An 18179-nucleotide genomic window follows, 5' to 3' on the forward strand; every position below is an offset into this window, starting at 1 on the left:
GTAATTTTCCAACGTTGTTCATTGTCAATAACGACAACATTCACCCAGGAAACGAAACGACATTAAAATCAACAAACATTTTAAAAAGCAACACATTTTTTCCAGTTGACTCCAAAAATAATTAAAAACTAGAGAAAAATGGAAAAAACTAACCTGGAAGATGATAAAATTTCATTGCATTCCGAAGAGTCCGAAAAAGAACCAGATTTTGTACCAACTTTTGGCGAGGATATTATAAAACTCAAGTATAATTTGATTGATAGATTTATTTTTTTTAATACAAATAAATAACCATTCAGGCACTCCTTCGGCTATGACTGCAAACGTTTGTATAACATGGTCTTGATTGATGATGACACTTTGGTGTTTGCCTCTGGAACTTATATACATTATTTCAGTATTTCGAAAAGAGAAGTGACATTTCGTCAGTCGGTGTTCGGTTGCGGTATAGGCTTTATAACGGTGTGTTATTTATAAATTATCTGATGCAAATATTTTATCTTGTAATTTATAAATATGATTCCCATAGAAAAACCATCATCGAGACTATCAAGGTTTGCTAACTATTGGAGAGAATGGACCTAAAGCAACCGTTTTTATTTACGAATTTCCTTCTCATAAAATACGTATTAAATTAGAGGGCGCTGCCAAACAGCAATTTACTTGTGGTTCCTATAATTACACTGGTGAATTGTTTGCCTCCCAAGCAGGTTTCCCTGATTACATGCTGACCATATGGAACTGGCAGAATGCTGAGATTATCTTGCGTTCTAAAGCATTTCAAAATGATGTTTTACACGTTCACTTTTCTCAATTTAATCCCATTCTGTTGGTCACCTGCGGCTTGAGTCATATAAAATTTTGGAAAATGGCCAAGACTTTTACGGGTCTCAAGCTCCAAGGTGATTTGGGTCGTTTTGGTAAAACCGACTTTAGTGACATCTATGCCGTGTATATGTTGGCCGATGAAAATATCATATCTGGTTGTGAATGGGGAAATATGTTGCTGTGGGAGGCTGGTTTAATAAAATTTGAAATTTGCCGTAAAGGCAGAAGACCGTGTCACACAAAACCCATAGTTCGTATTACTATGAACAATGGTGAGGTTACCACTGTGGGAATGGATGGTTATGTACGAATCTGGTTTTGGGAAACTGTAGATTTGGCTGATCCTCCAGATGAAGATCGTTTTGTGGAAATTGAGCCGATTTTTGAATTTTATGTGGGTGAATGTGAAATACGGATGATACAGAAAATTAAATTGTTTGATGACAACGATTATGGTTACTATGCGTTGGTAAGTTGTAACATAAATAATTATTGATGTATGTAAATTATATATTCACCCTTGTCGAGGTTGGCGTTAACGTCATACGCCTACGACAGTTTCGTACTAGATTAAAGAAACAGTTTTCATTTTATCTTTAATCTAGTACGAAACAGTCGTAGGCGTAAGACGTTTACGCCAACCACGATAAGGGTGATTGGCCCCAATATCGAGTATTCTTATACCAAACCTTTCCTTTTTCAGGATGGTGGTGGAGGTATTTGGTATTGTGATCTCAACACTAGCGACATACCCAATGATTCCCATAAACTTTATTCCTGTCATGGTGGCAAAGTTGTAGCTACACAAACCAGTCCTGTTTCTCCACATCTTATGACCCTGGGACAAGATGGACGTCTCTTAGTTTACGACTATGTATTCGAAAAGATTATTTTGGAAAAGAAATTTCAAGCCCAAGGCACAGATCTGATATGGTTTAGTCCAAATGTATCGGATTCCAGCATGGAACTGGTGGCTAGTTTTGAAGATGGTTTTATAAGACACATCTACTTAGATCTAACTCACCCTAATAAACCAACAATATATTTAATACGACCCATAAAAGCTCACACGGCTGCGGTTACTAGAATGACAGTAAATTCCATGAACACACTGCTGCTGACGGGTTCAGCCGATCACACAATATTTATGTACAATTTGTCAGAGAAAAAAGATGCCTTTATATGTTTACGTCCCATGGGTTTCGTAGAATTTTCGGCCATACCCAATTGTTTCTATTGGAAAGATCCAAGTCATACAATCCTAATTGGCTGTAAATCGGGTGAAGTGTATGAATACAAATTGCCCACAGAGGTGACAGAGGATCAAACGTTTTTAAGTTACAATTTAACGGATAAAAATGAAATAAAGGTCTCAAAATTTGTTTCAATCAAAAGTACGATACGTAGAGAATTAAAAAAGGCTGCCACTAAAAAACGCAAAGATAAAAAGAAGCAGAGGAAACTGGTGGAAATAGAAAAATTAAAAGCAGCGAATCCCGGTTTACAGATTGATATGGAACAAGCTTTGGGTAAGTTTGTTAAGGAACAATATTCTAAACACATATCTTTCAAATTGATTTATGTATATTGTTATACACATTTTACAACACTAAAGTGAGGAGGGCACAAAAAGTGCAATATTTTTGAAGGACGGAGTTTTAAAGTGTCATCTTTTTAAATCTAATTGAGATTTTGACTTGAATTTTTCTTTGTATGACCAAAAATTAACTTCTCTATACAAAAAAATTAGTTCGGAATAAGTGTGGATCAAATTGTTCCTAATATTTCCAATCCTATTAAAATTGAAGCGAAAATCCCAAAACTAGAATTTACAATTTTCCTTCAGGGCTGGGAAAATACTTCGGACATAAATAGGGAACACATCAAGGTTTCCAAAGCTGTTCTCTGTTTTCTGATCCTAGCTTTGGGATTTTAGAACATGTGGCCCTAAGCTGAAATTTTGATAAAAAAATAGATCAATTTCCGAAAGGTGCAGGGCCGACATATTCGAAAAATAGGACATGTTTTTGATACCAAAAAGATCTAAAATTTCAATTTTGAAATACCTATAACTCGGAAATTATAAGAGATAAATATCTTTGAACAAAAAAATGGAACGTTTTTAAATATTTTACATGTCGAATGTACCCTACTTAGAGCCCCCATAGCGCCACCCCTGGAATATTTGTAGGACCCATTTTAATAACTTAAACTCGAATACTCCTTTGCTACGCCCACGAAATGTCTGATTTCAGTCTTTCTATGCAAACCTTTTAATCAATCGGTTTAGTTTAACAGGCAAGCATCTTATCGGGTTCATTCATTTGGTCCTTTTGTGTTGCCTGAAAAGAGAATATATGGTGAGAGAGGTAGAGATGAAAGGAGAGGGGGAAGTTAAGAAATAATAGATATCGTATTGTAAGTTTAATTGAAAGTTTCAGAGGAAGAGGACAGAGGAGAAGTAAATTATAAGTTCCAAGTAATTTGGCGGATTTAAGATCACCGCCAGATGATTCCTGTGTTCGGTTTAGTTAACCAATTACTGTTCCAGATAAATTCGTCTTTTTCCGCCAAATCATCAGCAACACAGTTGTCTATTATATATCTGTATTCATGGACCCATATAAGCATGACTGCTCAATGTCTCGCCATCCTGTTCAAGCATGACCGGCATACCTGGACCATACTAGATGTTTGACTATAAACATATGTACATATATACGAATATCCCTGCCCGTTAGCAACTATTCGTTCTCTTTATAGCCTATATTTCAGAACTTTACATAGAAAGATCTTGTTTTTAGGAGTACAGTTTGATGATAGGTTTGACATTCTCAGATAATTCGTTAGCCTGTTCTTTATAAATTTTTTATAATTAAATCTTAAAACAAAAATCATTTCATTTCCATTAGCCGATTCTGAACCAGATGAAGAAGAAGAAGCTTTGCATATACCAGCTGTTCCTAATCCAGTTTTGTGGATTCGCTATACGACTGATAACACTATATGGGTTTCTATGGGTGGTTATGATGCTGGCTATATATATGAATTAACTATTGGGGCTAATATGCCGGTACGTAGTACGATGATCAAAGACGGTGATGATATAGAAATTCATTCTTATTTGGATATGTGAGTATAAAATTTCAATGATCTTAAGTTATGACGATCGTTGATCATTATATATATTATTTAATACTACATCCAGTGAGGAATATTTAATATTCGGCATGATTAATGGAAAAATACGCATAAATCACAAGAACTCCAATGATTTTACCGATCTGAGAAATTATCGCTTAGTGAACATGCATGATCCCATAAATGGCAATATACCTTGTCTCATACTAAGTCATGATGGCAAATTTCTTTTCTCTATTGGTCACGATGGCAATGTTTTCGTATACGAATGGCATGGTCCGCAAGTCACAGTTGCAAAGTCGAAAACTGTATTGTTAATGCCGAAAAAAGTCTTACCGACTGAAGATATTAACAATCCTCAACATCCTTCATTGGAACAGGAGAAAATCTATGCTGAAATTAAGCGGCAAGAGGAAGCAGCTGCTGCTCATGATCGCAAGGTTTTGGCCGATATTATTGTGCTGCAAAAGAAATTCGATGAGCTATTGTTGGCCAATGAGGCAATGCATGAGGAATTGCGTATTTCCCAATGTGAATTGCTATTGGATGAGAGAATTACAAATCAAATTAAAGGCGAATTACAAGCGGAATTGGATGATGTACGTGAAGATTTGGCCTATGACTTGGAGGTGGCACAAGTTGGGAAACAAAAGCTGTATGATTATTTCTTTAAGAAGCTGGATCATATACCTATTAAGATTTCTGGTATAGGGTAAGTGAATTACTAACATCGAATTAAAACAAATGTTCAACATTATTCAAAACAATAATATCCAATTTCGAGTGGAATTCCTACAACAGACTTTGGACTTGATTTTTTATAAATGTTATTTTATTTTCACAATTTAAGAGAAAATTCAGTTGTATACACCTTTCGTGTGGAACGATTAGATGAGAATTTTGAAACCATTAAAGCTGACATAGAGGAACGTCTACGATTAGAAGCTTTGAAAAGAGTGTAAGTAAATGAAATTGTAAGCAAATATTTCATACTCTACAAAAAACAGACACATTTTACATATTGTACATACAAAATATACATATTTTTTAAATATTCACATGCTGCCTTAAAAAGAGAAGACACACCAGAGGAGGAAACTCTACCAACACTAGCAATTGAGTAAGAAATACTGAAACATACCAAAAAATATACAATTTTAATTTAACCACTTTGTTTTAAATAATTTGCACATTTTTATACCCCCTTTTTGTTTCTTTCACAGACCTGTTCAGTTAATGATGGCCGAGGAAAAGGAAGAAAGTATGCCGGAACCAGCCACTGAAACCTTTTTCTTTGGACGTGATCCCAATACCATAATACCACGTTTTAGTCGCAAAATGCTGCGTTTACTAAGAAGCTATCGCTCTCGTCAATGGTACGAAGTGGAGCGTACTTATCATTGGGAAAAAATGGTTAAACAAAAACCAGATCCCAATCGTAATCATCCAGACGATGATCGTAAAATCCAAGAAGCTGAAAAAAGTATAGGCGACTATAAACTTAAAACTGGTCAAGAATATGAACCACAACCATTTGAAACCTTGACATGGAAATACAAAGAAATTGTTACACTCAGAGAGCGTTTAAACGAAATAATTGCTCAATTTAATAACAAAGTTTTCAAGCTGAGAGATGAGAAAAAAGATCTCTATCAATTCATTGAGCAGAAACGTAAACGTTTAGAAGAAATTCATACATATTTGCCCGAAAAGAATCGCAAATTTTTAATGGAAATTCCACCACTCAATATGGATGAAGAATGGCCGGAACTGAATATGATTGAACATTGTAATCCTGGTTGTAAGATCAAAATTAATGATATTCTATATCTGGACAAAACTGTGGAGAATCTATTGCCTCAGCCGCCACCTCCTAAAGTCAAATCCACTATAACCCAAGTAGCCCTACACGAATTGGAAAAATACTTAGCACTGGACATTAAAAGTGTTAAATGTTTTCCCGATGGCCTGAAACTAATCGACGAACTACAAAAGTTGCCACATCAAGCTGATCCTCTCTACTATGAAAATACTGGAGATAATCCCTCACCCTGGCTTATAGAAATACGCTACCGTTGGCTAATGGACTTGATGGTGGAGCAAGAGGGTATACTTCACTCTGTTCACACAAATATACGTCTCTTTAATTCCCGTTTGCGGGACCTTGACAATGAACGTTTACATACCAAATTTGAGGTTGAATTTATGACCAGCTATTTAATTGCTTTAAATCAGGAATTGTATATATTGCGTGACAGTGAAGAGATTGAGAATAGATTGTTGAGTAATGCCGAAGAGGCAATGAAAACGCGTAATCAGGCTCAATCTTCCATTAATAGTTTGAATCGCCAAATAGAAGAGGCACGCAAGAATTGCGATCGTATAAATGAGCAAATCACATCCGTTCAGTCTAAGTTTATGAATACCACCAAGGGTCATAAGTTCTTTGATTTTTTGCGTAGAATTTTCAAGAAGAAATGGCGTCCACCCAAAGCGACAAAAGGGCCAGACGGTAAGTTGAAACATTTTTAAATTGTTTATAAGAGGTATTGATGTACTACTAACATCATTTCGTTAGTTACATACACATTTCTGAATTCTAAAATTTTAGAATTTCTGTCTAAATATGCAGAATATTATATTTTCGATCATATAAAAATTTGTTAACCATATACCATTCAAAGCGGTGAAAGGATAACCATAACGCTAATTTGGTTTATTTCGGTAACGGTATTTTGGATTATTTCAGTAAGGGTGATATAGCGGTAACGGTAGTTGACGTTATTTTGGTAACTGTAATTTCGGTCTGACTTATATTTGTAATAAAATTTACAAAAATTAAAAATAAACTGAAACATAGTTGTAATACATTTTAAATTCTGAAGATTTCAATAAACTATGATTGAAATAAAAATTTCAAATATAAGCTATTTCTTCTAAAATTCCAAATCAGGAAATTGTCAAAGGAGATTTCCCAGTTCAATTCATAATGAAATTAATACATAATAATATTCCTTAAACCTTTGAATGACTCAGTTTATATTAATTTAAATCTTATCCAAATTGAATGTACATATTTTTTCATCATTCAATTTGTTTTTTAAATTTTTACAAGTTTAAGGTGGAGTAATATTTTAAGCTGATATTTAAATTGAAGAAAATATTAATGATTTAATAATTACCTTTTATTAAGCTGATATAATGATTTAATAAGGAATAAGTTTTATAAATAATATATTCTTAATACTAATAAAATTTGTTTTCGACTTTATTAAGAGAATTATATAATTTCGAATAGAAATTCTTTGAACATTTCAAAATTTGACTAGTGACAGGTAAATCGATTTGGATTATGTTTGAAAATCGTTGTTCGAAATTTAAAAACGATTGTGTCGTGATCGATTATACACTCCGATTTCTATGGTGAAATCGATTTCTGACAACGATTCCTTTAATAAATTGAACTTTATTATGTGGATATTAAATATTTGTTTGATTTAAAGAAAATTAATAAATCGTCACAAAAATTTTGTCAAAATGGAGGGAAAAAGCCACATTATTTTACGGTGATTAAATATTTGTATTTATGGTATCAACTTTAAATGTAACCGCAACAGCGCAAATCTTAAGTTACTTCACAATTAATAATTTAGACCATCTTACTCACATCAATATGAGTTTTTTAATGGTGTGAAAACATACGAAATAATAGTGTACCTCCTACGGTTCTCAAATTATTCGATTTTTCTCTTGTCCGACTAAAACGATTAATTCGAATAAGAGATTTTAATTTGTTCGAATAATCCGATCACACATTTTCATTAATCGAATTATATAGAAATGCCCTATAACTTGTGTTTTCTTTGTAAGCTCAGATTTTCTTTTATTTCGATAAATTATCCGCTCATATATCACATTTAACCAAAAAATCTAGACTTAAAACAAAACACGAGTTAGGTAGAGCCTTTTCATATTATGTACCAGAGCTGTAAATGAATCATTCTTTTTTGATTTTAATTCATTATGAATTAGCTAAAGTTGGAATTAATTCATTGAATTGAAAAATGAATTGAATGAAATTTGAATCAATTCAAACGAATTAGGCAGAAATGAATTTCAATTAATTTCAAATTCAAATGAATTTGTAAAAATGAGTTGCAATTCATTTACAATTCATTTGAATTGAATTGATTTCGAATTAATTCAAATGAATTAGAAAAAAGAATTAGCAATTCAAATGAATGATTCAAAAATGAGTTGCAATCAATCAAATTCAAGAGCAGATCTCTAGGGGGAATGAAAGATTTCTCCTACCAAAATGAAAATATCCAGTACAAAAATTGAAAAGCCTTGTCCTGTATACGCGCCTGATCAATGAAAACATGGTGTTTGGAGTTTATTTCTTCAAAAAGAACTGATTTTTATTTTGAAATACGCTGAACGACAAAACATATTTAATATTCAAGAAGCAATTAATAATTTTTGAAATTTTGTGACCCACGACCACCCAACAACAACAAACTTTTTGATAATATTTATTAGATTTAATTAGAATGCATCATTCACCTTAAACAACAATAGCTTTTCAAAATTATCATCTGAAAGAAATCCACGTTTAGGAATGTTTAGAATAGAGGCGTACGAAAATAATCTTTCAACACCAGCTGACGATGTTAACGGCGCATTATATTTAAAGGAAGACTTTTTAACCGTCGATTAATTATACTGCATACTTAATGACATTGAAGAATCTGCTAAATATGCTGCGAATTTCGCGTCGGAGTTGGAAATGAATTGCTAATTTTTTTCTAATTCGTTTGAATTAATTCAAAATCAATTCAATTCAAATGAATTGTAAATGAATTGAATTAATTCAAAATCAATTCAATTCATTTGAATTGGAAACGAATTGCAATTCATTTTTACCAAATTCATTTGAATTAATTCAAAATCAATTCAATTCATTTGAATTGGAAACGAATTGCAATTCATTTTTACCAAATTCATTTGAATTGACTCAAATTTCATTCAATTAATTTTTTTGTGTGAATGATTCGCGAATTAAATCAAAAATGAGTGATTCATTTACAGCTCTGTTATGTACATTTACATTTATTCGTTTTGTTTGATTATTCTACATAAAATTGTTCGAATTATTCTTTATTCGAAAATGGTAGTTTTTAAATTGTTCGAATAATAATTATTCGTAAGAAATTATTCTATTAATCGAACGATCATAACTCGATCATTCCTAGTACCTACCAAACGTAGGATAATATAATTCATTTACAATATCTTCACTGATTGGATTGTGTGTGGTTGTTACCACAAAAAATAACAAAAGAAATGGGCAAATTGCTCGGCAATGCCACTGATATGGAAGTGTTCTGAACTGCAAATTTACGAAAATCCGAAGCTAAGCTACAAGTTACTTAACTAAGAAATTTTGAAAACGACAGACTGGGAAATCCGATGCTGGTCTCACAGCGAATGTAAACACACCAGGAGCTTTGTTGAATGATGCGGCGTGAACCAACACCATTCGCCACTAGCTTCTGGGAGACATCGGCTTTACTGTGCGTAACGACCCGCCGTCGATGCAACAGAAGACCGGCATTTGAATTTCAGCACCAAACGTCTGCCAAGCAAATTTTATTGGGGAAACAATAGTGTGACGGATGCCACTGAGCAGATCTGCAAACACTAATAACGGTCTAGCGATCAATGTCCAGCTACGTGCCATCACAAACAGAAGACACACACTTCCGTCTGTAGTACAAGTGCTGATGGTATTTGTTTTGCCAAAATAACAAAAAAGAATATGGGAATTCTAAGAAATGTAAAAATTATGTTTACTAAACACAGCTATTTACGTGTGGCGTCATCTAGTGGTGTGTAGTTACTTTTACATGGAGGTTGCCATCAGTTTGTTTTATAGTGGTATTTCATACTCTGGGAATTCTCTTTTGAATTTCATTTAATACGAAAGTGAAATTTAGAACGTGAATGTTTTCCTGCAAAAAGCATTTTCATTCTAGTTTCAGAGAATATAGTAAACATTTAATTTTATCGAAAAATTTATACTTTTAATCAATAATTAGTTTTTCTATCATTAAAAGGAAGAAAAATTAATATTAAAAAGGCTTCACTAACCACTATATAGATTTGATGCATCATGGTTACCTAAGTACAAAAATGGTAAAATTTTTGAATTCTATGGATAGATTTTTTAAATTTTTTTTTTTTAAATTGTGAATTTTTTAGATGTTTCTCCACATAATTTATGATAACTCAAAAAGGGTTAGTCCGATATTATTGAAGTAAACTTAGAAAAGTTAAAATTTAAATAACCTTTAATCCGTTTAAATATTGTGTTTTAATCGGCTTTGGAGTTATAATATCGGCTTCGGAATTATAATAACAAATTGAAGCAGAAAATATATTTTTTACATGAAAATAGCAAATGTTTGTGTTTTAAAAAACTCATCGAAAACTGCAGGAATTGTTCAGCTTTATTAGTTTGTTGCAAAGCCGCATATTATAGCAACAAAATGAGATATCGAACATAAAAATCGATTGATTATTTTCGTATTTATTCACAAATAAGTGAATTCGCTAATTTTCACAAAATTTTACTTTTTCAATTTAGCTAACTTTATCGGAAAAACTTAAAATTTTTACTTTTAATTAATATGTAATTAAATTAGTTGTTCTAAATTTAACTTAAGTAAATTTTTGTTGTTTCATTGAGGTCGGACTTATGACCTATATAAAGAATACTTATTGAATATAGCATTTCAAATCATATTTAATATATGTATGTATATATTTGTTCCTTTTACTCCTGCAAATACAATGAACTGAATTGAATAAAAAAATAATTGTTGCAATTTGAATGAGATAATAAATCAAAATATATTTTCAATGGTTATATATGGCCTAATAATTTAATATAAATATATAATATAGCCTTTAGTTGTGAGTACAAAAACTCAGAGTAATTCCCCAGATTTTAGTCGAAATTTAAAGGACCGGAAACGCTTATATGTTTTTTTTAATCAAAATTTATTTATAATTTGTTGGTGTTTTGACTGATTCTAAATAAATCCTAAAAATCTGACGATTACGGGCAAAGCTAAAATTTGTAATCTTATTTAAAATCTTATAAATTATTTTGTTTTCAATATTTATTTCAGAATCATCTGAGTCTTCTTCTGAAGATGAATCTACTAGCGAAGAAGAGGACGATACTAAAAGCATAGATTCAGGCGACATGACTACTATACTTCTGGATGAAACACATTGTCCATCTGGCCTAGAAAGACCCATGTATGAACTAGCCTTTAAATTACGTTCTGATAGACACCAACTAGAACGTTCACTAGATGATGCTTTAAAACAAATCGAAATTAAAAAGGATGAAGTAAAACAGGCACAAAAACTAATGAAACATCACACCGATATTTATATACGAGAAAATGAAACCTTATTGGAATTTAGAGTAAAATATTTAAAATAAATTAAAATCTAAAACTTAATCTAAATTACTACTACATTTTCTACCTTGTAGCGCAAACGTCAGCAGGAATTGAATAAAGTGCATGTGTCCGTTATTTTACACATGCATCAGATACAACATTTTCGAGAGGGCGAGGATTACCGAGATCTTAGCAAAGCTGTTCTTTTCGATTCGTCCATTATAATGGATCTGCAGGAGCGAGTAGATCAATTAAATTTAGAGACATTAGAAACTAAACGTTTGCATCGTATCAATATAGTACATTTGCGTCGCATGAACACCGATATTAAGTTTATGCGTTCTGAAATCACACGTCTAGAGGAGGAAATTCGACAGGAAATGATGAAAAAGTTTGGTATGGTTATTAATCTAGATGAATTGGAGGAAGAAGTTTTGCGTAAATATGTCTTTGAATTGGAGACAACTGCCGAGGAAGAACTACGTTTGTTGGAATTGGAAATGGCAAAAAAGAAGGTATAGTTTAGAATTTAAATTAATAAGAACTGACTTGTTTCAAAAAATATTGCAGTAACATCCATTCAGAGTTTCGTTATAATTAAATTTTAGCTTACTAAATTCTTAAATCGGAATTAAAAAATTGCAGCCATTCTTTTCATATATCCATTCCCAAAATCTACTTCTTTAGATTCATTCAAATGATTTTATTTAAATAGAATTCATGAATTAAATTGATAATAGATGAAGATGAAGCCATGTCCATCTTTATGTTGAAATTAACTTTCCGTAACCCCCAAATAACTTACATACATGATTCATACATCAATATATCCGCTATAGTTCCGGTTCGGTTGCCCACAAATGGTTGAAATACCACGACTACCTCGATTTTTTTTTTTTAAATTGAATTAAGAATTAATTCTTTTGAACTATTGCCTTGGATATACCAAGGAGGTTAGAGTAATTCGTATCCCGAATTTAAGTGCTTTACACATTGTATTTCGAAAGTTGTTTCTTTTGAATCGAGTTACACAATAACCCTCTGTTATATATGAATATCTTATGAGTTCTCAAATTCAAAATAACGAAATTTTATTTTCAGAAAGAATTAGCTCTAGCTCAAGAGGAACTTATAGTGGAAACCCAAAAAAATTCCGATAAACTTAATATTTTGTCTGTGCTAACTGAAGAAAATTCATTTCTGGAAAAAGTTTTAATAAACCAGGAGAAAAACTATGAAAAATGGTTAAAGCCACCAAATCTTAATTTGGATAGAGATATTGAAAAACTTATGGTAATTGATCGTGAGCAAAAGGAACAAATTAAGGCAAGTATATTCATACTAAATATTTCACTAAATTAAAAACCTAATGTTTTCCATTACAGTTCCTGGAAAGAGAAATTTGTACTTTGCGCATGAAATCGAAACCCCTGCAAATTGATGGCGAAGCTGAAGCAGCAGAGATAGTGGTACATCAAGAAATTATACCCAATGATGATGTACAAGTTTGTCCAGAAATCTTTAATGCTGATGCCTTTGAAAGTCGTTTGATACCGGACGATTTTATAATGGAACGTTGCCAGAAGGTAGTTCAAAAGTTGTTTATGCAACTTTTCGGTAAAATGACCAGCAAGGAAAATGTCCGGCGTTATGCGTACAAGGTTACACGTTACTTGGGTCAAGCGGCCTATAGTTTTGAGGGCAATGTTACCGATAACATCATGGACTGTATTATTGAGAATTTACAAAATTTAATACCTAAAAAATACCTAATACTGTTGCGTCGTGAAGATTTACAGAGAATGTTCAATGAAATATTGGGAGTATTTGATTATGAACGTTCGGATGTTAATACTGAAGATGTGGTATCGGGCATCTATGATAATGCAAAGTTAGCATTGAATCAAGCTACCGGAGTGTTGAATAAAACTCAATATATATTGATCCATATGTTTAAGGAACTCATAGAGGTTCTACCTTTGGAAGAGTTTCAAAGTGAAGATACGGTTCATTTTATTGTGGATAACTTGGAAAAGGAAACAAATTTTGATGGCCGTTGCATAAACATTGAAGGTTTAGTTGAAAAAGTAGTGGAGTATGCTAAAGCCAATTTGTTGGATACTATAACAGCCATACCAATACGTCAACTGGCGGTAAGGGTACAAAAAGAATATTCAAAACGTAGACCTAGTAATTCAATATCTGTCCGATGCTCTTTGGGTTCTGTGCACAGTGTGTCGGTAAAATCTAAAGGCAAATCCCCAAGCAATTAATTTTTTTTAACGTTTTTACTGTTTAATCAAATTTAGTTTTAATAAAATTATTTATTGAGAACAAAGATATATTGCTGCATTATTTTTAGAATTTTATCAAAACACTCACCATATATGTATGTATATTTACGCATTCGTAAAATAATAAATGAAATTTGAGTATTATATTTTAGCTAAATTATAATAAAAAAAAGCTGGAACTATTTTTCAACTAGACACTGACAAGAATTGAGACGGATTACTTTTAAAATGCACACAGGCTTATGTTACAATTAACAAATAAATTAATTATGTAATATTTTATCATCAAAACAGAAGAAATCTATTTATGCAAACGTTTTTTAACGTTGGCTATTTTTAAAGGCAATAAATTCACCATTTCACGGCAAACTCCAATTTCAGCTTGTAAAGCTTTGGAAGCCTCCTCGAGTTTAGCACATTCATCGGTGAATATTTTATAATACTTAAGGCTGTTGGAGAGATTTTCCAATTGTAGATTCTGGTCGGGTGTAATTATTTTGTAGTGGAGTCTTCCCAAATGGAAATGGGCATAGAGTAGAGTTCGCTGTTCATCTACATCGATGTTAATTTTGAGAGAACCGTCCTTATCAGTGTAAGAATTAATGAAGCTCTTAAAGTTCTGTATGGCCTGCTGGCATACTTGATTGATTTTGTGCAGTTCCTGAGGATTTGCTGTACGATTGGCTTTGAAACAATCCAGTTTTATATCTAAAATAGCACAATAGGCGAGACCAGCTCCATACCAACATTCGCGACATATTGCCATATAAAATACTGGATTCAGCAATTCCAATAGTTCTTCATAATATTTAGCTCTACGCTTTTGCATTTTCGACTGATTGACGGGATCTTCTTCAAAGAATGCAATATGCAGATAGAGTTCTGCGAAATCTTTTATAATTTTAGCATATTCGGTAGCTTCGTTTTCAGGTGTGTAATACTCTTTGGCAATATCTAACCAATTGGTTACAAAATGATAGACTTCTTTGGCATCATCAAAAGTTAAACAGTAATCACAGCTTATACGTTTCTCGTACGTATCCAGGGACATATTGGGGAAAAGATAAGAATTGGCGTCTATTTTTAAGCGTTTGGCATCTGCAAGAATTGCATGTGTTAGAATGAGTCAAGAAATGTAATAAAGTTCTCTTAAAAAACTTACCTTCTGCTAATTTGTCATCATCGTCGTTAAATAAACGATCCTTGGAAGCCGACAATAGGCCCAAACCATATTTAGCCCAACAGCGAGCCACATCCGCATAACGGTGTTTAAAAGTTTCTTGAATATCTTGTTTCTGTTTGTCCGTTAGATCGGCTGGCGTCAACATTTGAGCTTCATGTTCAGCCATCACCAAAGTGGCTGCAGCCAAATGATGACGAGCCTGCTTAAACATATTCTGGCCTATAAAGTATTGCGAAAGAGTGGCCGAATTTAAGGCAAAATCAATGGCCTCATATGATTTGGCCTCTATTTGACGCCTTAATGTTAAATGACAATATTGTGCGGATTTCTCCAACTCTCCCAAATGACCATAAACTTGAGCCATATAAAATGTACACAAAGTGTAAAGGCTTTCCAACTCCTTGGGACCTTTGCCCTCTTCAATTTCTTCTTCTGTACCAAATACATCTGTAATAGCTAAAGCTTTTTTGGAAGATGATGTAAACTCTTTATAAGACTTTTCACTGTCAATTAAATATTCATGAGCTTTTTTATATTCCGAACGGTTGGCATACACAATGCCCAACTCGTTCATAGCTCCTACATAAGGTATAACAGCATTTGGTTCCATTTTCCTGTCCTTAACTATATCCAAACACTCATTTAGATAGTTTTCTCCAGTAGAGGGTTCTTCACAAAAAACATAAATTCGTCCCAGATCCCGGCATACAAAAGCCTGTATCACTTTATACGTAAAGTCGTCTACTCCATTGTCTGCCTCTTCTGCTTGCACAGAAACCAATGAGTTCTTAAGGTTTTCCTTCATTTGCAATAGCAAATCCCTGGCCTCATAATGTGATCGATATGGATCTGTGGGTGGGTCATTTTTACTTTCTTCATTGACCAATTTGACAGCCTTTTCGTACACTTCCTTATAATCACTCAATATTTCTTTTGGTATCACCATATTGCTATTTCGTTTTTCTCACTTTTCTATACCGCGTTTCTATCACAATTTTATTTAAATAAAATTTACGTAAATTTTCTATATGTATCCCTTTGGTAGCGTGTTTTTCACTTCATTTGCGGAAAAATGAATCGTTATGACTAAACAGCTGTCCAATGAACAAAAGTGGTGCCAAGTTTTGTTTCGAAATGAACCCAGTAAACATATTATTTTACATATACATAAAACTTAAAAAACCAGGTTCTTTGCCTAATTTTAGGATAATGAATGAATAATGACCTTGAAAAATTTGACATAACGGTATTTGTGGTGAGTTTTTAAAACTTCACCTAGATTTTTATATTCACCACAATTTTTATATCCGCCACTTTTTCACCACAACGAGAAAAAAATTTTGTGGTGAATTTCTAAAACTTCACCTCTATTTTAATATTCACCACGATTTTTATATTCACCACACACAAATAGAAAAAAAATTTCCCCCACACTGCGTTGTGTGTGTGTGGTTGGTTTAGTGAATGAGAGAGAGAGGTCGGGTCGGTCGGCCGGGTCCATTCTCTTCCTTTTTTTTCTTTACATCTGTCTGTGTCTCCTCTCCCTCTCACTCCTGTCTTCCTCTTCTTCTTACTCGTCCCTGTCTGTGCTGGCTTGTTCCGCCTATGTTGTTTGTGTGTGTATGTGCTGCTTATTTTTTTGCTTGCTGCTTTTTTGGGAAAACCGGGTTCGTGGTATTTAATTAAAATACATCAAAAAAAAGAATTTGGGAATTTTTTGTTATTTTTTTTTATTTTATTTATTTTTACGCAAAATTTTTCGAATTTAAATTCGAAGTAGCACAGCCAACTAAAATGGTTTGTGTCCTAAATAGTATGAAAATTCACCGCGAGAGGGTACTTTTCGAACTAATTTTCTAATACGAATATGGCAGATAATAAATTTTTATAACTGTTATACAACAAACCCTGAAATTGAACACAAATTTAAGGGCCCCCCCTTCATCATTTTATAAAACGCAACGAACGACAAATTTTGTATGAAAATATTCAAGTTTCCAACCTTTTCCTCAGTATTTCTTCATTCAAATCAGAGTACGGAAATAAACAAATCGAAACGTTTGCTATCGTTTTGTTTTTGTTCTTTGCAGAGAGTAAAACAAAAACCAAACAAAAACAATGAGAATGATTGTCCCATTTTGATTTGTATTGTTTTTGCTCATGAGCGCAAACTGTACGTACATTAATATAAACGTACGCAGATAGAAAAGAAAAGAGTAAGAACAATATTGAAACATTCTGATAAAAAACGTTTAACAAACATTTGGTAATTGATTTACTCATTATAATAGAGAACATAGTACAAAAAAAAAACAAAACGAATAAAAAATACGTTTCTCTATCTGTTTTGTACTCAAATGTACGATTGTAACGGTAAATTAAATAATGAAGATGAGTGAAAAGCTAATCGTTTCGTTTTCTCTCTTTGGCACTTGAAAAGTTTTTGTTTTTGCTCATGTACAATACAATATAAAAATTTAGATTTTTTGTTTTGTACATTTTGCAAACGTTTGCGAAATGTTTTGTTTGTTTTCATACTCTGATTCAAATTGCTTACTTTACGTTGAATGAACGAACGCCTGCTTCGTTTTATAAAATTCCATAAATTTCTCATATGGCTTCACTGAGTACAGACAATAATCACTGGCAATATTATTCTACTAGTGGTATAGGCGGGTAATGTGGTACAGCTGCTTTTCTCTAAAACTAAGAGCATAGGAGTAGCGGTACCAAGCTTAAGAGTTTTATGGTCTCAGAAAATTCACATTGGGTGAGTGTACTTCATTTTTGCAGGTCATGGAAATAGTCAGTTGTAAAAAATCAGCATTATCTTATGGTATACTTCTTTTTGTGATCTGTTAAAAATTATTTTTTTTCTACAATCACGTGTTTTAAACATTCACCCTTATTCTACTTGGCGTCGTCGTCAATATTGAGTCAAAAAATGGTATGTGTTTTATCGATATCGGCGTAACATCTACCATTTTTTGACTCAATATTGACGACGATGTCGACGACGCCAAGTAGAATAAGGGTGATTATTAATTTAGTTTTAAAGTCAAATGGGAATATTTTGCTATTGAAGAACATATGTATGTAACAATATAGTATATTTAGTGTATATGTTTAATTTTATAATAATTTCAATAAACCACGTGGTCGGCTAATGTGGTATAGCTAAAGAATTTCAAGCAAATAATATGCCAAAGAAATGTGAAGTATGAAAATGGGCAGCGGAAGATTTTAAGAACGCTA

At 32.7% G+C, this 18179-nt stretch overlaps 2 protein-coding genes across 2 annotated transcripts; one reads left to right on the forward strand and one right to left on the reverse strand.

The window, feature by feature from the left end:
• The first annotated feature begins 96 nt into the window (after nucleotides 1–96).
• On the forward strand, nucleotides 97–13785 carry LOC135950232 (cilia- and flagella-associated protein 44). The gene is made up of 12 exons (XM_065499764.1): nucleotides 97–245; nucleotides 300–462; nucleotides 530–1297; nucleotides 1532–2357; nucleotides 3741–3960; nucleotides 4037–4681; nucleotides 4820–4927; nucleotides 5193–6481; nucleotides 11166–11470; nucleotides 11540–11962; nucleotides 12549–12773; nucleotides 12833–13785. The coding sequence occupies exons 1-12, from the start codon at nucleotides 139–141 to the stop codon at nucleotides 13718–13720; spliced, it is 5967 nt and encodes a 1988-aa protein (XP_065355836.1). The 5' UTR covers nucleotides 97–138; the 3' UTR covers nucleotides 13721–13785.
• Nucleotides 13786–13839: 54 nt separating this feature from the next.
• Nucleotides 13840–15991, reverse strand: LOC135950231 (KIF-binding protein). The gene is made up of 2 exons (XM_065499763.1): nucleotides 14904–15991; nucleotides 13840–14839 (listed from the first exon to the last, which is right to left on the reverse strand). The coding sequence occupies exons 1-2, from the start codon at nucleotides 15868–15870 to the stop codon at nucleotides 14043–14045; spliced, it is 1764 nt and encodes a 587-aa protein (XP_065355835.1). The 5' UTR covers nucleotides 15871–15991; the 3' UTR covers nucleotides 13840–14042.
• Between the last annotated feature and the right edge of the window lie 2188 nt (nucleotides 15992–18179).

This window comes from Calliphora vicina, chromosome 2, assembly GCF_958450345.1.
Source record: "Calliphora vicina chromosome 2, idCalVici1.1, whole genome shotgun sequence".
NCBI lineage: Eukaryota > Metazoa > Arthropoda > Insecta > Diptera > Calliphoridae > Calliphora > Calliphora vicina.